The sequence below is a fragment of the Chiloscyllium punctatum genome, chromosome 11 (assembly GCF_047496795.1).
Source record: "Chiloscyllium punctatum isolate Juve2018m chromosome 11, sChiPun1.3, whole genome shotgun sequence".
Taxonomy (NCBI): domain Eukaryota; kingdom Metazoa; phylum Chordata; class Chondrichthyes; order Orectolobiformes; family Hemiscylliidae; genus Chiloscyllium; species Chiloscyllium punctatum.
Genome location: NC_092749.1, coordinates 99,069,449 through 99,094,442, shown reverse-complemented (window position 1 = coordinate 99,094,442; position 24,994 = coordinate 99,069,449). Strand labels below are relative to the sequence as shown.

The following is a 24,994-nucleotide window of genomic DNA, read 5'->3' as shown; positions in this document are numbered from 1 at the left end:
GTTAAGGGTGAGGAAGAGAACAATAAACTTCAATTGGACATACAGGTTGGTGGAACAGGTAGATGGTTAACCAATGCAATTGGATGCAGAGAAGTACAAGATGAGACATTTTGATGGACAGAATGAGAAGAGATAATGGGAAATAAAAGGTATAATTCTAAAAGGATCAGAGAAAGAGAGAGCGACCGGGGTGGGGGGGGCGGGCGACCATCGAAAGTGACAGGACAGGTTGAAAAAATATCATAGATTGCTGACTTTTTAAAAGACTGGCACAATGAACAAATGCAACAAAGCTGAACTTCTTTAAAACCTGATTTGGTCTCATGTGAGCACTGTGCCCAATTCTCGGGACTATGTCTTATGAAGCATGTGAAGGTTTAAGAAAGAGTTTAGAAAGATTTACAACAATGGCTCCAAGGCTGAGGAATTTCAGTTGCATGGACAGGGAGGAGAAACTAGGGATATTGCCCTCAGCAAAGAGAATGATGAGAGGAGATTATACGTGGAGGTGATCAAAACCAAGTGGGGTCGAGATAGAGTAGACAACGTGCAACTATTTCCACTGATGGAAGGGTCAAGGACCAGAGGACATAGATTTAAAGTAAATAGCAAAAGAATCAAAGGCAATATGATTTTTAAGCAGCAAGTGTTTAAATCTGGAATGCACTGCTGAGAGTACAGTGGAGACATATTTGGTAGAGACTTTCAGAAAGGAATAGGATAAGTATCTAAAGCCAAAAACTTTGCAGGGCTAATGGGGAAAAAACCAAAATTAGGTGGGACTTGCAAAAGTGCTTTTGCAGACAGCTGGCAAGGACATGGCTGGATGAATGATTTTCTCTTGTGCAGACACCATTTTATGAAGATGTGGGTGCACTGTACCTTTAAGAGAGTTAAAAAGGTAGTGGAACTACCTGATACAGCATAAATAAGCTAACAGTGTAAAATTTGGTTAAAATTTGAATAAGCTAACAGTGTAAAATTTGGTTGAAAGCTAGATTAGCTGGGTTGCCTGGAGACAACGGAAACAAATTCAAATTCAGCTAATCAGTTTAAGTTATATCCCAAAAATACCAAACTCCAATCAAGTTTGAATTTAGTATACTGACAATCTTAAAAGCCAATGGCACAATCCAATGCTTTGGGGGGGTAGAAGACTGGGAAAACCTGAACAGTTCGAGGAGAACTGCCAAGCCAATGACATCTGCAGACTGCCTGGAGAATAGCTCTCTTACAAGGCACCGTTATCATTTAGTGACCTGTGAAACAGAAATCCCGAAGAAGAAAAAAGAAGATTCAATATCTGACTAGTTTTTGAAAAGTTGAATTTTGGTAAATCTTAATCGGGGGCTTTATTAGACTAGTAACATAGAAAGGAAAGTAAAAGATAGGTTAGAGGAAGAAGGAGTTGTAAATAGTTGTTAGCTAATTATTCTCTTATGTTTAAGAAATAAAAGTTGTTACTTTTATTTTTACTAGTTCTTGGCCTCTCAAATTTTCACAGATTACTGCACAGAATTTTTTTTTTGTGTTGCTGGTTTAAATTCAGCAGGAGGATTTACCCAGTTTTGTAATATGCTTTACTTCTGATCAAAATAATGGCAAGATTCTCCCCCCCCCCCCCCCCCCCACCGGCAAGATTCATTTCTGGTGAACCTATACTGAATTGCAGAGGTTTCCTGGATGGATGAAAGGCAAAGCCTGGCTCCATTATACCAAGTATCAGAAACAACACCAAAACTCATTTCATTCTTACAGGCAGCCACTTTTCTTTTCAAACGCTACTTTTCACATTACTTGCAGAGCTGCACATGCGAGGGACTTAATCTGGAACAAGCGCGGTGTGATTGCACCCAGCTTAGGAGAAACACGGGTTGGCAGCCTCCTGTTATCTCTAAAATGTTGGAAAATACCAAACGGTCATATTCAGGCTAACGGTGATTAGTAAGTTCATTAAACTGGCATATGGTAACTTAGAACTCAATAAGCAGTAACAACAGAAGCCCCTATATCTTGGATACTCTCTTGAGCAACTTTTACCTGAGAGAATTGGAGTGATTGAACCAATACCATTTTCTGCATTTAATGAAGTTAGTCAAAATGAACTGTTTCCTGGAACTCAAATCAACAATTAAAGCTTAAAGTGTTCACAGCTCTGGAGGATAGACTAATTTACTCTCCATATGCCAAGGAGTATACAATTATTCTTTGCAAGTGAAAAGATTATTCAAATCTTGTGAAAGTCTCACTGTATTTAATGCTACTTTTCCCAGCTGTGTTAGAACATTTATCTTCATCGCTATGCTTTCCCATTTCCATCCAATCGCAGCCACACCACTGTGAATAGTGAGACCAATTACAGGTAAAACTAGACTCATTGTGCACATGCATCTGACAGTGGGTTTGTTCAGCGAGTTCAGAGCAGCTGAAAGTATTTCTTATTCCCAAGGCACCTGTGAGAACAACTTTAAAATTTCAATAGAAAAAAGTGATTTTCTCTTTCTAGATGACACCTCTCAAAAAGGAAAGCATGATTTAAAAGGAACAAAAGTGAGTACACTTAAAACAAAGTTTTGTTCAACTTAGATCTTAAATTAGCTAATAGAAGACATATCTTCTGAGCTTCTCACACTGCAGTCTTAGTGAACTTCCTACGCATACAGTACCTGCATCATAGTTACTTAAAGCAGTTCGTAAACATTCATTTCTGATTCATTCGGTCATTGGCAAGGCCAGCATTTATCACCAATCCAAATTACCCTTTAAAAAGGTGATGGCAAGCCATCTGCCGGAGTACAACCAAGTGGCTGCTAGACCTTTTAAGAGCAAACCACAAAAGTTGGCCACATTGCTGTGCATCCAGAGTAATGTGCAGGTTAGACTGATTGGGGGCAGGAGATATGCTTCCTGGAAAGGACATTAGAGGACCAGATGAGCTTTTACAACAACCAAATTGCCATTACTGCTTTTAACAGATTCATTCAATTAAATGAATTTCTTGATTGTGATGGAAGTCAAACTTAATTCTCTGAATCATTAATCAAGGCCTCTGGATTATTAGTTCTATGTTCCAACCATGCTATACCACGTCTCCCAAGCCTGTGGTTATGTTCTGAATTTAGGTGGAGGCTTAAATTTGTGTAACTGCACTGTTAAGTCAGGTGTCATGGAAAATCTTTCTTCGGATGCTGGCATGGCTAAAGTGGTTTTTAACTAATTCTGATACCAGACAAATTCCGACCACTGCGCTTTTTAAAAAAGGAAAAATTTATATTGTGACAAGTACATTGTAGTTTTGTAATGTGAGCTATCAATTTCAGAAACATTATTATGCAAAGATCAAGATGCACAAACTCAATTCATGAACCACTTTATACAAACTAAACATTTTTAATCACTAAATGTATTCTGCTTCTGTCTGAACTTACCAAAAAGGAAGATTTTCAGCCGTGCAAACTGTATTTCATACTGATTAGGATCAGCTTGACAGGGAGCTGCAGACACCACATTGGGAGAACCAGACTCTGTCTGAACTGTTTTTGAAAATATAAAATGAATGCAATCAGCAAAGACCTGGCATGTGTAATTAAACTGCATCTAGCCATGAAATTTCCATTTGAAAATAACTGTGCTGACAAGCTGAGATCACTTATACAGGAGACAAGGGCAATTCAACTGGTATGCAGATGAAACTATAATTAAATAGTTTGACTAAGGAGTGACAAAGGCAATTTCAAGGCACGACGCACAATTCTTTCAAAGCTTTATCAATTCCAGCCATCAACTGGGATTTCATTACAGCAAATTATATGCTATCATAAACACACATACCTCTCCTTAAAAACATATATCCCCTTCATTCAGCAGATTTTCAACAGACTGTAGTGTGAAATGATAGCTGGGTTGAGAACAACCCTGCAAAAATGGAAGTTTCAACTGGTACATGCCAGCAACTGCCTTAAAAAAAACACACAGGTAGCTCAGACAACATTTGGGCCATTGTATTATGAATTCTTGCAAAACCTGTCATTGGCCTTGAAGGTGGTTCTAGATATGGACAGTTGCAAATAAACTTTTCAATAACTGCATTTTTACAAAAGCTGTACACCATGTCGATGCTATGGCTTTAGAGGTGTATTTTGTCCTTTTCATTTCGGAAGAGTGGTTTTCAGCCATAGGCGCCGAGTGGTCTACGCGTAGCCAATAAAGTAAATAGCTTGAGGGACCTTGGGATTTTTTTTTTTAAAATACGTTTGAACAATAGAAGCAGGATGAATGGGTGGAGTCAGGCTCCTACAGAATCCGGGTTTTAGTTTAGCTTTCAGCAGTTGTTGAGGGGAAGTTGGCAGTGGAAGCTGTCTGTCCATCTCTCTCTCTCTATCTACACCAGAACTCTTAGCTCCAGATTTTAGCTGAAATATTCTCTGTTGCCAGAATCGCATGCAAGACAATCTGTTCTACTGAATCTGCGTTTGCCAAGAGTGCGTTTATAATATCTCACTATATTGGGATAGTTGCTGTTTATTAGTTAAATAATCTATTGCTCTGTTAAGTTTGCTAATAGACATAAGGTTATACCAATTCTTCTTTCCTCTGTTTGCATTTTTAACTGTGGGGAAAGAATAAAGGGAGCTTTGCTTAAAGCTGAATAGTGTGACCAATCAAATTACATCTGGAGCACAGCACCTTACACCTGCCTTGAAATAAGATGAAAGTTAATGTCTAGGCTATCTTAGAGTCAGATGTACAGCATGGAAACAGACCCTTCAGTCCAACCCGTCCATGCCAACCAGATATCTCAACCCAATCTAGTCCCATCTGCCAGCACCCGCCCATATCCCTCCAAACGCTTCCTATTCATATACCCATCCAAATGCCTCTTAAATCTTGGAATTGTACCAGCCTCCACCACATCCTCTGTCAGCTCATTCCATACACGTACCACCCTCTGCGTGAAAATGTTGCCCATTAGGTCTCTTTAATATCTTTCCCCTCTCACCCTAAACCTATACCCTCTAGTTCTGGACTCCCCAACCCCAGGGAAAAGACTTTACCTATTTATCCGATCCATGCCCCTCATAATTTTGTAAACCTCTATATGGTCACCCCTCAGCCTCCGATGCTCCAGGGAAAACAGCCCCAGCCTGTTCAGCCTCTCCCTGTAGTCCAACTCTGGCAACATCCTTGTAAATCTTTTCTGAACCCTTTCAAGTTTCACAACATCTTTCCGATAGGAAGGAGACCAGAATTGCACGCAATATTCCAACAGTGGTCTAATCAATGTCCTGTACAGCCGCAACATGACCTCCCAACTCCTGTACTCAATGCTCTGACCAGGAAAGGAAAGCATACCAAACGCCTTCTTCAATATCCTATCAACCTGCAACTCCACTTTCAAGGAGCTATGAACGTGCACTCCAAGGTCTCTTTGTTCAGCAACACTCCCTAGGACCTTACCATTAAGTGTATAAGTCCTGCTAAGATTTGCTTTCCCAAAATGCAGCACCTCACATTTATCTGAAATAAACTCCATCTGCCACTTCTCAGCCCACTGGCCCATGTGGTCCAGATCCTGTTGTAATCTGAGGAAACCCTCTTCGCTGTCCACTACACCTCCAATTTTGGTGTCATCTGCAAACTTACTAACTGTACCTCTTATGCTCACATCCAAATCATTTTTGTAAATGACAAAAAGTAGAGGGCCCAGCACCGATTCTTGTGGCACTCCACTGGTCACAGGCCTCCAGTCTGAAAAACAACCCTCCACCACCACCCTCTGTCTTCTATCTTTGAGCCAGTTCTGTATCCAAATGGCTAGTTCTCCCTGTATTCCATGAGATCTAACCTTGCTAATCAGTCTCCCATGGGGAACCTTGTCGAACGCCTTACTCAAGTCCATATAGATCACATCTACTGCTCTGCCCTCATTAATCTTCTTTGTTACTTCTTCAAAAAACTCAAAAAAGTTTGTGAGACATGATTTCCCACACACAAAGCCACGTTGATGATCCCAAATCAGTCCTTGCCTTTCCAAATACATGTACATCCTGTCCCTCAGGATTCCCTCCAACAACTTGCCCACCACCGAGGTCAGGCTCACCAGTCTGTAGTTCCCTGGCTTGTCTTTACCGGCCTTCTTAAACAGTGGCACCACATTTGCCAACCTCCAGTCACCCGGCACCTCACCTGTGACTATTGATGATACAAATATCTCAACAACAGGCCCAGCAATCACTTCTCTAGCTGCCCACAGTTCTCGGGTACACCTGATCACGTCCTGGGGATTTATCTAATTTTAATCGTTTCAAGACATCCAGCACTTCCTCCTCTGCAATCTGGACGTTTTGCAAGATGTCACCAACTATCTCCCTACAGTCTATATCTTCCATATCCTTTTCCACAGTAAATACTGATGCAAAATATTCATTTAGTATCTCCCCCATTTTCTGTGGCTCCACACAAAGGCCTCCTTGCTGATCTTTGAGGGGCCCTATTCTCTCCCTAGTTACCCTTTTGTCCTCAATATATTTGTAAAAACTCTTTGGATTCTCCTTAATTCTATTTGCCAAAGCTATCTCATGTTCCCGTTTTGCCCTCCCGATTCGCCTCTTAAGTATACTCCTACTTTCTTTATACTCTAAGGATTCACTCGATCTATCCTGTCTGTACCTGACATATGCTTCCTTCTTTTTCTAAGCCAAACCCTCAATTTCTTTAGTCATCCAGCATTCCCTATACCTACCAGCCTTCCCTTTCACCCTGACAGGAATATACTTTCTCTGGATTCTGGTTCTCTCATTTCTGAAGGCTTCCCATTTTCCAGCTGTCCCTTTACCTGCGAACATCTGCCTCCAATCAGTTTTCGAAAGTTCTTGCCTAATACCATCAAAATTGGCCTTTCTCCAATTTAGAACTTCAACTTTTAGATCTGGCCTATCCTTTTCCATCACGATTTTAAAATGAATAGAATTATGGTCGCTGGCCCCAAAGTGCTCCCCCACTGACACCTCAGTCACCTGCCCTGCCTTATTTCCCAAGAGTAGGTCAAGTTTTGCACCTTCTCTAGTAGGTACATCCACATACTGAATCAGAAAATTGTCTTGTACACACTTAACAAATTCCTCTCCATCTAAACCTTGAACACAATGGCAGTCCCAGTCTATGTTTGGAAAGTTAAAATCCCCTACCATAACTACCCTATTATTCTTACAGATAGCTGAGATCTCCTTACAAGTTTGTTTTTCAATTTCCCTCTGACTATTGAGGGGTCTATAATACAATCCAATTAAGGTGATCATCCCTTTCTTATTTCTCAGTTCCACCCAAATAACTTCCCTGGATGTATTTCCGGGAATATCTTCCCTCAGCACAGCTGTAATGCTATCCCTTATCAAAAATGCCACTCCAGCTCCTCTCTTGCCTCCCTTTCTATCCTTCCTGTAGCATTTGTATCCTGGAACATTCAGCTGCCAGTCCTGCCCATCCCTGAGCCATGTTTCTGCAATTGCTACGATATCCCAGTCCCATGTTCCTAACCATGCCCTGAGTTCATCTGCCTTCCCTGTTAGGCCCCTTGCATTGAAATAAATGCAGTTTAATTTATTAGTCCTACCTTGTCCCTGCCTGCCCTGACTGTTTGACTCACTTCTGTTCTCAGCTATACCCGCCTCAGATCAATCTCTTTCCTCACTATCTCCCTAGGTCCCACCCCCCAACCTTACTAGTTTAAATCCTCCCAAGCAGTTCTAGCAAATTTCCCTGCCAGTATATTAGTCCCCTTCCAATTTAGGTGCAATCCGTCCTTCTTGTACAGGTCACTTCTACCCCAAAAGAGATTCCAATGATCCAAAAATATGAATCCTTCTCCCATACACCAGCTCCTCAGCCATGCATTCATCTGCTCTATCCTCCTATTCCTTCCCTCACTAGCTCGCAGCATTGGGAGTAATCCAGATATTACTACCCTTGAGGACCTCCTTTTTAAATTTCCGTCTAACTCTCTGTAATCTCCCTTCAGAGTCTCAACCTTTTCCCTTCCAATGTAATTGGTTCCAATGTGGACAATGACTGGCCCCTGCTGGCCCCTCTCCCTTGTGGCAACATTCTGCACCCTCTCCGAGACATCCTTGACCCTGGCACCAGGGAAACAACACACCATTCTGCTTTTCTCTGCTGGCCACAGAAACATCTGTCTGCACCTCTGACTACAGAATCCCCTAACACAATTGATCTCTTGGAAGCCGACATACTCCTCGTTGCATTAGAGCCAGTGTCAATACCAGAAACTTGGCTGTCTGTGCTACGTTCCCCTGAGAATCCATCACCCCCTAAATTTTCCAAAACAGCATACCTGTTTGAAATGGGTATATCCACAAAAGACTCCTGCTCTAGCTGCCTACCTCTCTTACCCTTCCTGGAGTTAACCCATCTATGTGACTGTATCTGAGACTTTTCCCTCCTTTCTATAACTGCCATCCATCACATACTGTTGCTGTTGCAAATTCCTCATCGTTCTGTCTGTCTCTCCAAATGATCCACTCGATCTGACAAGATTCGCATCCAACAGCATTTCTGGCAGATATAATCCGCAGTAACCCTTAACCTCTCTTTAAACTCCCACATCTGACAAGAAGTACATATCACTGCAAAGGCCATTTTTGCTCCTTCACAATCTACAGACCCAGAAAATAACACCGTCTTATTCCTCTACTGCCCCAGGTTAAATGAATAGCTATGGCTTATATTTTAAGTTTAATCAAGAAAGAATCCACTATACTCACTACTGCAGCCTTTCTCTTGGACAGACTTAAAACAACAATTAACTTATCTGATTCTGTGCTGTGAACTTCGCCCAAGATTAGGTGTGAATTTCACTGTTTGTTAATTTTCCCAGATGCACTCTGATGTCCAGTGATACTTGAATTCAAACAGCAAAGGCGGTAAAGAGTAACTCGGGAGAGAATAGGGCCCCTCAAAGGTCAGCAAGGCGGCCTTTGTGTGGAGCCACAGAAAATGGGGGAGATACTAAATGAGTATCCTTGATATATTTGCAGGGGGTCTGGTCTGCTACATAACAAAACACATTTTGATATGCTCAATTACCAAAATGTGCTCTGAAAGTTTCAATATGAAGATTTGGCAGAACAAAAATCATATTACTGGAACAGTTAGAGGTCCCTTGAATACACTCAAGCAATCTTTTGCAATGGTCCAACATTCTACTTACCACAGGAATATTTTACATGCCATAATGCATAATGTTTGTTCCAGTACTAAAATTGCCTGTCTTGAAATATGGGAGACAATGGAAAGTCCGTATGTATTATACACTTGTACTTGTAGGATTATGATTCAACCACATTGTGTGGAACTGGCTCACACATAGGCTATCAGATCAGCTGGGCGTGCAGGGTCCCTTCTGTGAAGAACTGTAGTAAAAAGTTGCTGTTTTACAAAATGACCAGATTTACAGAATCAACATGTCATGATCCAATTTGGACTCATGACTCTAAGCACCAAGCCATTATAACCTGTTGGGGTTTGTACAAGCAGCAATGTATACATTTAGTCAAATATATCAAAATCCTTTCTCTTAACTCTTGTTTAATACTATTCAGTAGCCATTTTTAGCTTCACTGTCTCTTTTATTGTGATTTTTATTCATGGGAAATGGGTACAGGTGGCAAAGAAATTTCTATCCCAAGAGTATGGGTAGATTTAACTCTGATATGAACGACACATGCAATCCAAATGCAGCTTCCACTTGCACATAATAATAACTAATTCAATTCAATTAAAATCTTTGTTCACAACTTATGCTTGCTTTTGAAGCCCAAAGGAATGAGGCCATTTCCCTGGTTCATAATGATAATGTACATATAATTACTATATTCAAATATTGTCTTGCATTTCATGGTATTAACTTTCTTTTAACTGCTCAAATAAAATTCGGATTGCAGACCACATTAAAGTCATATGTGACTCCTCAACTCAACTTAATTTCAAATAGAAATATGTTTTTTAAAAAAACACAATCAAATTCTGTATTATAGAGAGCTCCCACAACCATTTCTTTGGGAGTTGCAACTGTTCGATTGGAACAATTGGTGTTGATTTAGTTATCACGAGTTAATTAGTATTTTTCAAAAAGCTTCAGCCAGCTCCCATGTATTTTATTTTTAACGCTGATGCATTTGTGAACTGACTCTTACAATAGCTGGTTTTATACAGCTCGTTAGCCCCAAAAGTGAATATTAAGGACCTCGATGTGGTGCCGACCTGTGGAACAAAACTGAAGTCCATCTAACCTATACGATTCCATTATCAACCGTATGTTTCTCCAATGATCATTTAAATGCCTTAAAAATTAGCAATTCTACTAGTGTTGTAGGCGGGGCATTCCAGGCCCTACTACTCTCGGAGTAAAGAAACTACCTCTGACATCTGTCCTGTATCTATCACTCAATTTAAAGCTACGTCCTCTCGTACTAGCCATCACCATCTGAGGAAGAAGGCTCTCATTGTCCACCCTATCTAACCCTCTGATTATATTATATGTCTCAATTAAGTCACTTTGCAATCTTCTTCCAACAAAAACAGCCTCAATTCCCTCAGTCTTTCCTCATAAGACAAATGGGAAGCCTCCATACCAGGCTTCAGCTTAGTAAATCTCCTCGGAACTGCTTCCATATCCTTCCTATAATGCAGTAACCAGAACTACACACAATACTCCAAGTGCGGCCGCACCAGAGTTTTGTACAGCTGCAACACGACCTCATAGTCCCGAAACTCAATCCCTCTATGAATAAAAGCGAACACACCATATACTTTCTGAACAACCTTGTCAACCTGGATGGCAACTTTCAGGGATCCATGTACATGGACAATGAGATCTCTCAGCTCATCTACACTACCAAGAATCTTACCATTAACCCAGTACTCTGCATTCCTGTTGCTCCTTCAGAGTAAATTACCTCACACTTTTCTGCATTAAACTCCATTTGCCACCTCTCAGCCCAGCTCTGCAGCTTATCTATGTCCCTCTGTAACTTGCAACAGCCTTCAACTGTATCCACAACTGTACCAACCTTAGTATCATCTACAAATTTACTAACCCATCCTTCTACGCCCACATCCAGGTCATTTATAAAAATGACAAACAGTAGTGGCCCCAAAACAGATCCTTGCGGTACACCACTAGTAACTGAACTCCAGGACGAACATTTCCCATTAACCACCACTTTTAGCGAGCCAATTTATGATCTAAACCGCAAAATCACCCCCAATCCCATGCCTCCGTATTTTCTGCAATAGCCTATCGTGGGGAACCTTATCAGATGCCTTACTGAAATCCATATATACTACATCAACGGCTTTACATCCATCCATCTGTTTGGTCACCTTCTCAAAGAACTCAATAAGGTTTGTAAGGCACAACCTGCCTTTCACAAAATTGTGTTGACTATCCCTAATCAAATTATTCCTTTCCATGATTATAAATCTTCTCTTGTGTAATCCTTCCCAACACTTTACCCACAACCAAAGTAAGGTTCACAGATCTATAATTACCAGGGTTGTCTCTACTCCCCTTCTTAAACAAAGGGACAACATTTGCTATATTCCAGTCTTCTAGCACCATTCCTGTAGACAATGACGACATAAAGATCAAAGCCAAAGGTTCTGCAATCTCCTCACTGGCTTCCCAGAGAATCCTAGGATAAATCCCACCTGACCCGGGGACTTATCTATTTTCACACTTTGCAAAATTGCTAACACCTCCTCCTTGCAAACCTCTCTCCCGTCTAGTCTAGCAGACTGTATCTCAGTATTCTCCTCGACAATTTTGTCTTTTTCCTTTGAGAATACTGACGAAAAATGTTCACTTAGAGCTTCCCCTATTTCCTTGGACTCCACAGACAACTTCCCACTACTATCCTTGATTGGCCCTAATCTTACTCTAGTCATGCTTTTATTCCTGATACACATATAGAAAGCCTTAGGGTTTTCCTTTACCCTACCTGCCAACAACTTCTCATGTCCCCTCCTGGCTCTTCTTAGCTCTCTCTTTAGGTCTTTCCTGGCTAACCTATAACTCTCAAGCCCCCTTAACTGAGCCTTCACGTCTCATCCTAACATAAGCCTTCTTTTTCCCTTTGACAAGAGATTCAACTTCTTTCGCAAACCACAGCTCTCTCGCTCGACCATTTCCTCCCTGCCTGACAAGTACATATTTATCAAGGACTCGCAGTAGCTATTCCTTGAATAAGCTTCACATTTCAATTGTGCCCATGCCCTGCAGTTTCTTTCCCCACCCTATGCATTTTAAATCTTGCCTTATCACATCATAATTGACCATATCATTCTACTGCTAAGACACCTGCAATATTGTGGAAGTGCAAAAATTTGTCAGACAGATGTTGGTCTCCCAGAATCCAAACGAGCATCTGCACAATAGCTGTTTGTGACATGCCTAACTGGAATTTAGGTTTCTTGTCACACATCTACAAAGATGTAATAAAACCAGTTGTCATCTCTTCTCCCGCATGCTGTCAAATGATGGGGCGAATGTAAAAGAAACTGGATAACCATAAAAATAGCAACAACTTACATTTATACAGAGCTATTAATGTAGCAAAACAATCCAAGGCATTTCACAGGAAAGTCAGTAAACAAAATTCGTCACAGAGTCCAAAAGTAAAGCTATTAGGGCGGGTAGCTAAGATTTTGGTCAAAGATGTCGGTCTGTAAGAAGGAAAGAAAGTCAAAGAGGTCTTAGAGTTTAGGGACTTAGCAGCTATCACTGGAATGATTAAAACTGTGACAATCAAGAGATCAGAACTGGATGAGTACAGAGAACTCAGAGTAGTACAGCTGGAGGAGACTGCAGAGATAGGCAACAAATATATCTGAAAACATGGAGGAGAATTTTAAAATTGAAGTACTGCTTAACTCGGAGTCAGTGGATGTTATGGAGTTCAAGTTACATGGCAAATGGGACATAGCGCATGTTTAGATCTGGGCAGCACAGCATTGTGTAAGGTAAAACACATAAGCTAGCAAGGAGTGCTTTGAAAAAGTCAAGTTGAGGGATAGCAGACACATTATTAAGGATTTTGGCATATCAGTGGAGATGGGATGGAAACAGAAAAAGACTTTCTTAATAACTGAAAGACCTTAATAACTGAACTAAAATGTGGTGAGAAGCTTATCCTGGGGTCAGCAAGATTGCAAATTGACTGGATTAGTCACAGTTACCAGGGATATGGCTAGAGATGAGGGTTTGTGGGGAGTCAGAGGCCAATTTGTCTTTTCAATATTTAGTCGAGCACTAATTTCTAATCATCTAAAACTAGCTGCCAGGCAAACAGTCTGATAATTTAGAGATTAATATTATTTGAAAGTACAAAAGGACATCCAAAAGGCATTGTCTGCAATTATAAACAGAACTGGGGTTCCAGCACAGAGGCCCGTGGGATTCCACTTGTCACATCTTGCCAATTGGACAAAGAACCATCTATATATACTCTATTTTCTGTCAGCTAGCCAATCTTCTGCCCATGCTATGATTTTATCCCCTATACCATGAGTTTTTTCATTGCTCAGTAACAATTTTGTGTGGCACTTTGACAAATGACTTCTGAAAATTCAAGTACGATATGTCCACATGCTCCTTTTTGTCCACAGCACATTACCCCTGAAGAAAGAAAATTTGCCTTTCACAAAATCATGTTGACTCCTCCTAATTACCATACATCTTCCTAAGTGCTGAGCTATAACCTCCTTAATGATGAATTCTAACACCTTCCCCCCCATGACAGATGACAAGCTAATTGGCCTATAGATTACTTTGTCTGCCTCCCCTTCTTCTTGAATAGAGGAGTTATATTTGCTACTTTCTAGAATCTAGTGAATTTTGGAAAATTCTGCTTTAAAAAATTCTGAATCCTCACCTATATTACCATCATTTCAGTTTATATTCTTTCCAGAATTTTTCCAGTTTATTTACAAACTAAAATCATCTGTGATTACTGCCATGCTTTATCACAAACATCCAATATTTCTTCTTGTATCCTTGGTCCACATTGTGATTACTGTTAGGTAGCTTGTAGACCACTCCCACTAATGACCTCTTTCCCTTAATATTTCTCATCCCCATTCAAATCAGTTCTATACTCTGATTTCCTGCATCAAGGTCATTCTAAACAATTGCACCAACGACATCCTTGATGAACAGTGCCAGCCTTCCACCGTTACTTATCTTCCTATTCTGATTGTATGCCATGTACCTCTCAATATTTCAGACCCAAAACTAGTCAGTGTGCAACCATATCTCTAACATCTATCAGATCATATTTATTCACTTCAATGTACGCAAATAATCCAGTGAATGAGTTATCAGTAACATGCATTCAGTTACAGATCTTTTGGTTTGGCTCTTGTGCATCTTGGTGACATCCATCTTTAACTGTTGGCATATGCTTAGGTTTATTTTCTCTGTTCTTTTCCATCATTCTCGGACTTTCATTTCCCAAATTACTATTTGCTCTCCTGCAATGGCTGTACCCCTTCAATTGCAATGTCTACCACAAGCTTGATCCCTCACCCACATTATTCAGTTTAAATCACTCCCCACTTCCCTAGTTCTATGGTTTGCCAGAACACTGGCCCCAGTGGTTCAGGTATATATTGCCCCAGCCGTACAGGCCTCACTTGCTTCAGTACTGATGCCACTGCCTCATGCATTCCCCTCATCTTATGTGCCCTCTGACAATTAGCACATGGCTTAGGTAACAATTCAGAAATTATTGCCTTTGAGACTCAGCACTTAAATTTGGTGAATCATGCTCCTTGCTGCATCGTGTATCTATTCCCTCTGACGACATTGCCACGACATTTGTTTTCACTCTGCCTGCACAAGAATCAAAGTAAGCTGGTCCGATTGCTACTCCTCCCTACAGACCTTGCTTTAAAATGTGGCAGATGGTTCCAAGATATGACAGGTTACAGCAGTTAGGTAAAAACAATGACTGCAGATGCTGGAAAGCAAAAACTGGATTAGTGGTGCTGGAAGAGCACAGCAGTTCAGGCAGCATCCAACGAGCAGCGAAATCGACGTTTCGGGCAAAAGCCCTTCATCAGGAATAAGGGCTTTTGCCGAAACGTCGATTTCGCTGCTCGTTGGATGCTGCTGAACTGCTGTGCTCTTCCAGCACCACTAATCTAGGTTACAGCAGTTATACAGGCCCTTGGTAATTATTTAAATTTTCTACCCCAGAGAATTATGGAGGCCCAGTCACTGACAGGAATTGATTGATAGATTTTTAGACATTAAAGATATCAGGGAACTGGGAAAATCAGCTTGGTAATGGATTGCAAGAAAAAGAATTTGTGGAATGTCTACGGGATAGCTTTTTGGAACAGCTTGTGGTGGAGCCCACTAGGGAATAGGCAATACTGGATTTAGTGCTGTACAATGATGCAGACTTGATAAGGGAGCTTAAGGTGAAGGAACACTGAAGAGGCAGTGATCATAATATGGTTGAATTTACTCTGTAATTTGAGAGGAAGAAGATAGAATCAGAGGTAACGGTATTACAGCTGAATAAAGGCAATTACAGAGGCATGAGGGAGGAGCTGAGTAGGATTGACTGGGAGAGGAACCTAGCAGGAAAGACAGTAAGAACAGCAATGGCAGGAGTTTCTAGGTATAATTCAGGAGACACAGCAGAGATCCTGAGGAGAAAGAAGCATGGTACATGGACAAAGAGGAAACCATGGCTGACTAGCGAAGTCGGGGTAGCATAAAAACAAAAGAGAAAGCATATGCAGCAAAGGGCAATGGGAAACCAGAGGATTGGGAAGCTTACAAAGACCAAAGGGCAATAAAAGAAAGAAATAAGGAAGGTGAAGATTAAATGAGGGTAAGCTTGCCAGTAATATATAGAAAGACTGTAAAAGTTTCTTTCGACATGTAAAGGGCAAAAGTGGACATTGGGGTGCTGGAAAATGACGCTGGAGAGAGAGTCAGAGGGAACAAGGAAATGGTTGAGGAACTGAATAATTACTTCATGTCAGTCTTCACAGTGGAAGACACGAATAGTATCCCAAAAATTCAAGAGAGTGAAGGGGCAGAACTGAGTGTGGTGGCCATCACCAAGGAGAAGGTGCTAGAAAACTGAATGGCATGAAGGTGGATAAATCATCTGGACCAGGCGGACTACACTCCAGTGTTCTAAAGGAGGTAGCTGAAGAGACAGTGGAGGTGTTAGTGGTGATCTTTCAGGAATCGCTAGAATCAGGGAGGGTTCCAGAGGACTGAAAAATCTTGAACGTGACACCCATGTTTAAAAAGAGAGTAAAGCAAAAGATAGAAAATTACAGACCAATTAGCCTAATCTCAGTCGTGGATTAAGATCCCGTAATCCATTGTGATGGATGAGACTTTGAAATACATGGCAGTGTGTGATAAAATAGGGCAAAGTCAGCATAGTTTCATCAAGGGGAGGTCATGACTGACAAATCTGCTGGACTTCTTTGAGGCAGTAAGGAGTGGGTTCGACCAAGGAGAGCCAATGGACATTATCTACCTGGACTTCAAGAAGGCCTTTGACAAGGTGCTGCACATGAGGCTACTGAGTAAGGGCCTATGGTGTTAGAGGCAAGGTGCTAGCACAGATAGTGGTTTGGCTGTCTGGCAGAAAGAAGAGTGGGGATAAAAGGGGTTTTTTTCAGGATGGCAGCCGGTGACAGGTGGTGCTCCGCAATCTCAGTGCTGGGACTACAACTTTTCACTTTATACATTAAAGATTTAGATGAAGGAACGGAGGGCATTCTGGCTATATTTGCAGACGATACACAGATAGGTAGAGGGAGAGATAGCATTGAGGAGGTAGGAAGGCTGCAGTAGGATTTGGACAAGTTAGGAGGGGGGGGGCAAAGTAGTGGGGGATGGAGCACAATGTGGGAAAGTGTGTGGTCATGCACTTAAGTAGGAAGAATAGAGGCAGAGACTATTTTCTAAATGGGGAGAAAATTCAGAAATCTGAAATGCAAAGAGACTTGAGAGTTATAGTCCAGGGTTCTCTCAAAGTAAACTTGTAGGTTGAGTCAGAAAGGTAGTGATGGCATTTATTTTGAGATGACTTGAACATAAAAGAAGGTTTATACTTCTGAGGCACTGTTTTAGGCCCCATACCTTAGGAAGGATGTACTGGCCCTGGAGCGTGTTCAGTGGAGGCTCACGAGAATGGTCCCAGGAATGAAAAGCTTAACACGAGGAAAGTTTGAGGACTCTGGGTCTATACTCAAATGGAGTTTAGAAGGATAAGGGGGAATTTAATTGAAACTTAAAGAAAACTGAATGACCTGGACAGAGAAGACACTGGGAAGATGTTTCCATTGGTAGGAGAGCCGACAATCAGAGGGCACAGCCTTAGTAGCAGAGATAGAGAAACTTCTTCAGCCAGAGAGTGGTGAGTGTTTGGAATTATTGCCACAGAAGGATATGGAGGCCAGGTAATGTATATTTAAGACTGAGTAGATACATTCATATTCACTTAATTTCACTTTATCTACATGTCAAATGAGGAGCTTTACTCTGACCAGCTTGATCCTGACACCTAGTCACTAAAATAGATGCAATGATTCATGTTGTTGCTCGATTTGATCTCTGACGTACCTGTTAAGTTAGTTGCCATTTCTTCTGCAGTCTGAGAAAACTTGGGTCCTTGCTTCAGGGCTCCATCAGAGTCAACATATTGTCTTCTTCGGAGGTAGAGAGCCACTGCAGTCTGAATCTGTTCTGTACGTACTCGCTTCATGGTCTAATCATCAACACAAAATGAAATCAATGAAGCACAGTATCTTTTATAACTGACACGGAAAATGTTGTTGAAACTCAGTAGGACTGGCAGCAGCAGTGGAGAGAGAAATAGTTAACATTTTGTAATGTTTGCTTTAGATTTTCACCATTCACAGTAATTTGCTTTTCATCACAGTATCTTTATTCCAGTGATATTTGGCAGGCTACTGTGATATCATTAGCATTCCTTCGGTCAGGAATATCCTGAGCTGCTCATAGTCTCAAAACAAAGTTCTTGTTTGAAGCTCTAGAGTAAACTGAAACTGGTACTTTCTGTCACTGTGCAAGGGTGTTGAGGAGGGGAGTTGATAGGTTTGGGGTCGTGGAGGGAGATGGTTCAGGCTGGGGTGGGTGGTAGAGGGGGAATGACTTGAAGGAGAGATGGGGAAAGAGATGGGGGGATGGGGAAAGGGATGGGGAAAGGGATGGGGACAGGGTTCGGGAATGAGGGCTGGCAGTTTCGGGGGGGTGGGGGGGGGGGTCCTTCAGGGGATAAGGATGTTTCGGTTGGGGGGGGGGGGGGTGATTCTTTACCCGAGCCCGGCTCCTTTAGAATTAGAATCACTACACAATGTGGAATCAGGCCCTTCGGACCAACAGGTTCACACTGTAGTTACCCTGTACCCCCCCCCTGTAGTTACCCCCGGACTAATGCACTAACACTACGGGCGACGGCAGGCCCGGAGCCCCGGCCTCCTCCTCCCCCCGATCCCGGTGAACTTACTGCATGACGGCCTCGCTCCTACAGCACGGGGGTGAGGGGGGGGGGGAGGTGACAGGAAGCGGGGCCTAGGCCTCAGGCTGTCCTCGGCTTCGCGCTGGCCTCCAGGCCCGGGGCTCGGGGCCTCCCGTCACGGCGCCGCCGCTTTGGCGCCTCCGCTCGGCTTCACGTTGATTGGCTGCGGGGGAGGGGGGGTGGGGTCAGGGGTGAAAGGGCAGAGGGTTCGGGGGTCACATGGTGCTGCAGGGAGCACGTGGTGCAGCACAACCTGGAGTTGGAGGGGTCTGACTGAACGTGAGTCTGACTGTAAATATTCATGGTATATATTTATATAGGCACTGGAACACTGGGGACCTATAGATATAGGCCTAGGAGCTGGTAAACTGTAAATATATATTGGATCAGAGATATATATAAACTATATATGACTCTATATATAGGCATGTGGGACACTATGTTCTATACAGTACAGGAGTTTGGAACACTCTTTAACTATAGATAGAGGTCTGGGAGGTTGTACAACTGTAAATGTGCAAGGGGTGGGGGATGTATATAATTACATATAGACATGTGAGACACTGTCATTTTTAGGAGTCTGGAACACTGGGTAACTATAGGGAGGTTGTAACCTAAATGTGCTGTGGAGGAGCCGGTGTTGGACTGGGCTGGACAAAGTTAAAAATCAAGAGTATGCTGCTGGAAAAGCACAGCAGGTCAGGCAGTATCCGAGGAGCAGGAAAATAGACTCTTCGGACAAAAGCCCTTCATCAGGATTCCCGATGAAGGGTCTGTGAGAAACAAAGCTCACTCACTTCAATAATTTCAGTCCGAGACAAGATCTGAATCAGTAGTGCCATTTATTTTACATTTGCAAGTGGGTGTGATGTCCAGTGCCTATAAGGTAGAGGACATACACACACCAAATTCAATTCATACACAACATTTATATGATTTGATGTCTATTGTTTTACACTGCTCCCTCCCCTGTTTACATCCTCCACTTCCCTCAGACCGGCCCCCATTACCTCTGTTTATCTCTTGCCTTATCTGGCCTTGTCTGTGACAAAATGCTTATTCCTGGCCTCACAAGGCTGTTTGACCTCATCCTGCTGTAGGTCATTGTTAGGCATATTCTTTCTTCATCATTATCTACCCCCTTCATCTGTGCCTTTCCCGAGGCCGTTCTGATCCCTATGACCCTTTTAATTGGGGTTTGTTCCTGTGTTTTTGTAAAAGTGGGAAGCTTATATCTACTTATATGTTTATATCTACTGTTTGTACAGGCATATCTAGCTTAACTTCATCCCCTCACAACATCTTATCTACTTGCCCATAATGTCTACCTTCTGACATACAGTTTTAGCTAATACAAAAACAATTATATATTTCCTCCACATTGTTTCCATTCTTGTTGACTCAGCTCTTGGCTAAAACAATTACACACTGGTGTGAGTTCATTTTACTTTGTAAGATGGAATTGCAGAATTGCAGAAGTAACATTAATTTACCTATATCCCACAGGGCTTTTGCCCGAAATGTAGATTTCCCTGCTCTTTGGATGCTGCCTGACCTGCTGTGCTTTTCCAGCAGCACACTCTTGACTCTAATCTCCAGCATCTGCAGCACTCACTTTCGCGAAGTTAAAAATCAAACAACACAATGACTCTATGATCAGGTCATAGTTCTACAGGTTTATTTGGAAACACTAGCTTTTGAAGCGTTGCTCCTTCATCAGGTAGCTAGTGGGGTAGGATCATAAAATACAGAATTTTTAGCAAAAGATCACAGTGTCATGCAATTGAAACAATATATTGAACAAACCTAGATTGCTGTTAAGTCTTTCATCTTTTAGAATGGGTTGCAGATATTAGTTCATTAAAATGTAAATCCCAGAATGTCTTTCAGCTCACATTCTCGAGATAACTTAAGGTTTTATTAAAAAAGTGATATCTCAGCTCAGACAATGTATTAAAGGTGTGAAGCTAGAATCTGTCTGTATTCAAGTCTTGAGTCAGACTGGTTCTATTTACAAAGCAGGAATTTATAAAATGTTATATGGATTGACTGCCTGCAGATTGTGTGCTTTTTGAACAAAATAGAATGAATCTGCAAGGACAATTCTGCAAATGCTAATTCACCCCAGAGACTTACTTGTATAAGGGATGGGGGAATGTATATAACTGCATATGGGCATGTGGGAAATTGTCCTGGATATAAGAGTCTGGAACACTGGATAACTATAGATATGGGTTTGTGAAGTTGGACAACTGCAAATACATAAGGCATGGGGAGTCGATATAACTGCATTGGCATGCTGGACATTGTCATAGATAAAGGCATCTGGAACACTTGGCAATTATAGATATGGAATATATATATGGAAGAGTACATTATGCCTCTCATAATTTTATATACTTCCAGCAGGTCGCCCCTCAGCCTCCCAGGCTCTTATGAAAACACTAACAAGTTTCTGCAGCCTCTCCTTAGAACTGATACACTGCAATCCAGGCAACATCTCGGGAAAACCTCTTTAGCACCCTTTCCACAGTAATCCACATCCTTCCTGTACTGTAGTAACCAGAACTGCACACGTTAGTCCAAAAGTGGCCAAACTAAGGTTTCTTACAGCTGCAACATGATTTGTCAATTTTTATACTCAGTGCCCTGACCAATGAAGGCAAGTATGCTGTATGCCTTCTTTACTACCTTATCCACTAGTGTTGCCACTTTCGGGGAACTATAGACTTCCACTCCAACATCCCTCTGTATATCGATGTTCACAAAAGTCCTGCTATTTATTGAATGCTTTCCTGTTGTGTTTGACCTCCCAAAATGCATCACCACAAACCTGTCTATATTAAACTCCATCTGCTATTTCTCTGCCCAACTTTCTAACTGATCTATATCCTGCTGTACCCATTGACAACCTACCTACTATCCAAAACTCCACATGTTGTCTGCAGATTAACAAATCAGACCACCTACATGTTTACACTAACTACAGATGTAGGTCTGCAGAGCTTCCTATATGTAAACATATAGGAATGAGGAAGTGTATGTAACTACTATAGGCATGTGAAGCAATATGTTTTCTCAACATAGAAATCTGGAACACTAACGATAAATATAGAACTATAAATATATAGGGGTTGGGGAGAGTGTATATAACTACATAGAGGCATGTCAGACACTCTTATGTATATATATAATATATATACATATAGGAGTCTGGAACACTAACAAAGTGTTACTGAAAATCTGTTGATGTAGGGATTGGGCGGAGTCTATGTAACTGTCCATATTGGGATTGTACAGTGCATCTTATGTATGTATATGTAGTCTATATCATTATGTTTATCGACATAGACAACATGGAGTATTTCAATAGCAGAATCTTGCTTAAACTATACAAGACATTAGTCAGACTACACTCAAGGACACTGTGCACAGTTTTGGTCCCTTTATCTAGGGACATATATATCAGCAGTGGAGGCAGTCCAGAGAAAGTTCACTGGATTGTTTCTGGGTATGGAGGGATTGTTGTATGAGAGGGTGAATAAGTTGGACTTGTATTCATTGGAGTTTAGAGGAATGGGAGTGAGAATGTGTGTAAGGTATGAGCAAATAGGGAAAGAGTTAAGATTTTGTGCAACAAAAGGTTCAGCGAGCATGACTCGGATCAGATAGGAACTTGGCGGCATGGTGGCTCAGTGGTTAGCGCTGCTGCCTCACAGCACCAGGGTCCCAGGTTTGATTCCAGCCTTGGGCAACTGTCCGTGTGAAGTTTGCACATTCTTCCCATGTCTGCGTGGGTTTCTTTCGAGTGCTCCGGTTTCCTCCCATAGTCCAAAGTTGTGCAGGTCAGGTGAATTGGCCATGCTAAATTGCCCATTGTGCTAGATACACAGGTTAGAGGGAAATGGGTCTGGGTGGGTTGCTCTTCGGAGGGCCGGTGTGGACTTGTTGGGCCGAAGGGCCTGTTTCCACACTGTAGGTAGTCTAATCTAATCTAACCAATGAGATGCTGGAAGCAAGGGTAGTGGAAAAGCGTTCATTAGGTAGAGCCTTTTAACAAGATGAAGAAGCAATCAGTATGTAAAGTCAATTAACAAGGTGAAAAATATTCAAAATGTGAAGCCAGTTAACAAGGTTAAGAATATTCATTGTGTAACAGCAGGTGGTTTAATCTTTACTTTTAATATTTGCTGATTGTAATGGTTGCCCAATCAGTATGTATGTTGCCTTATCTGGATGCTCCTCCCTGTAAATGACTATATAATTCATTAAGAAACTGCTGTTCGAAAGTAGACTGAGAATTCATGTCACTGTGCATGCTGGTGATTGCCCTCTCTCCCTCTGGGGTCTGGAATAAAGACGAAGGAGGTAAAACTACACTGTCTATGAGCAGTTTGCTTCTGCTGAGGCAGGAATGGGACGACAAGAGGAGACTTCATTGAAATATATAAGATTCTTGGGGGGGGCTTGATGGGGCAGCTGCTGAGAGGTTATTTCCTCTTGTGGGAGAGTGTAGGACCAGAGGACACTATCTCAGAATATTTAAGATGAAGACTTTTTTTTTCTCTCTGAGGATGGTGAATCTGTGGAATTCTTTATTGCAGAAGCCTGTCAAGGCTTGATCATGAAGTCTATTCAAGGCTGAGATCAACAGTTTTCTAATCACTAAAGGAATCTAAAGTTTATGAGGATAAGACAGGAAAGTGGAGTTCGGAATTATCAGATCATTTCATTAAATGCTGGAGTTGACTTGATGCGCTGAATGGCTGACCTCTGTTCCAGTGTCTTATGATTTTTCTTATGGCGTTTATGTAGTATTCTGAGACATTGTGTTAAGATACATGTGGAGGTATGGGACATTATAACTGTATGTGGTGCATGCTGTAAGTGGACACGCAGAATCTGAGTCATTCAGCTGTCGGAGTGGCCTCTTTCTCTGTCTCAGCATGTCCTGTGGTAAACGTGGGACGACCTGGCTGGGGAAATATGATCTGGCAGCAAAGATGGAAAGAGCTTCTGGTAAACAGGTACTTGTCTGTCAGCACCATTGATTCAGGGTTTTGTTTTAACTTCCATGAGACTGAACAGCCTGGAGCTCGTTCCCTGGCAAAAAGAATGCTGTGTGCTAACTTTTAACATTTTTAAAATGTCTTAAATCAGCAAAGTTTTAAATTAGATTAGATTAAATTTCCCTACAGTGTGGAAACAGGCCCTTCGGCCCAACCAGTCCACATCGACCCACCAAAGAGTAACCCACCCAGACCCATTTCCCTCTGACTAATGCACCTAACACTATGGGCAATATAGCATTGCCAATTCACCTGACCTGCACATCTTTGGACTGTGGGAGGAAACCGGAGCACCCGAAGGAAATCCACGCAGACACGGGAAGAATGTGCAAGCTCCCACACGGACAGTCGCCCGAGGCTGGAATCGAACCTGGGACCCTTGTGCTGTGAGGCAGCAGTGTTAACCACTGAGCCACCATGCCACCCTTAAATTGTTTGTGCTTGTGAGGGAGTCCAGAACAGGTGTAACTACAGAAGGTCCCCCAGTTTACAAATGTTTGACTTATGAATGCTCATACTTTTGTGAACACGATCTCATGCAGGGTATAATTTTAAAGGTTCAACATACAAACATTCCCCGTACTTACGAAAGGCTATTTTATAATGTCCTTGCATTGCGTTTCAATTCTGTACAAATTGACTTGCAAATTGGCTTGAGAAGAGAACCTATTCACAACCTGGGGACTGCATGTGTGTAAATCAGTTAAATCTCATGATGTGACTAGGAGGCTTTCATTATATATAGGCGTGTACTCTAACATACAGAGGAATCTGGAACACTTAACTATACATATCGAATTTGGCATACTATGTAAATATGTAGCACTGTGAGATATGTGCCTCTGTGGAAGGACATAATAAATTAACTGTATTGGATACTTGTCAAAAGTGTAGTGCTAGAAAAGCACAGCCGGTCAAGCAGCATCCGAGAAGCAGGAGAGTTGCTTTTCGAGCATGAGCTTTTCATCAGGAATGTGTGGATCCTTGAAGAGGGAGGAGAACTTCTTCGAGATGGGCATCCTTGGAAGAGGCTTCGCAGTGAGGTTATAATCAACGAGGAGAACTGTATTGGATACTTGGCAACCAGAGCTCTGGGATACTCAGTGTATATATAGGGAAATGGGACTCTACCTGATTATATAGGATTATGAAATATTCTGTGTCGAAATATGTAAGGTTGTGTATGGGAGTTTATCTAAACTATATATAGAGTTATAGAAAATTGTTTCTCATTATGTAGAGATGTGGGGAATCTGTATGCAACACTGTTGGCGCACTGTTTAAAGGAAAAATCCAAATAGATATATGGGAATGTTTACTTCCACCCAA

The 24,994-nt window shown here is 41.8% G+C and overlaps 2 protein-coding genes across 4 annotated transcripts in view; one reads left to right on the top strand and one right to left on the bottom strand.

The window, feature by feature from the left end:
- Positions 1-18,758, bottom strand: part of taf5l (TAF5-like RNA polymerase II, p300/CBP-associated factor (PCAF)-associated factor) — a 39,911-nt gene extending 21,153 nt beyond the window's left edge. For both annotated transcript variants that reach the window (XM_072581400.1, XM_072581401.1), the window contains exons 1-3: positions 18,585-18,758; positions 17,678-17,822; positions 3,429-3,533 (exon numbers count right to left, since the gene is read on the bottom strand). In XM_072581400.1, coding sequence (XP_072437501.1) covers positions 3,429-3,533; positions 17,678-17,819 — 247 coding nt within the window. In that variant the 5' untranslated portion in view covers positions 17,820-17,822; positions 18,585-18,758. The remainder of the gene's footprint in view (positions 1-3,428; positions 3,534-17,677; positions 17,823-18,584) is intronic.
- Positions 18,759-18,807: 49 nt separating this feature from the next.
- Positions 18,808-24,994, top strand: part of urb2 (URB2 ribosome biogenesis homolog) — a 36,795-nt gene continuing 30,608 nt past the window's right edge. The window contains exon 1 of one of the 2 annotated variants that reach the window (XM_072581394.1): positions 18,808-18,875. The gene's annotated coding sequence lies outside the window, so the exon portion shown is untranslated. Of the gene's footprint in view, positions 18,888-24,994 lie in introns of both variants that reach the window. The other variant, XM_072581395.1, reaches the window with a different exon arrangement.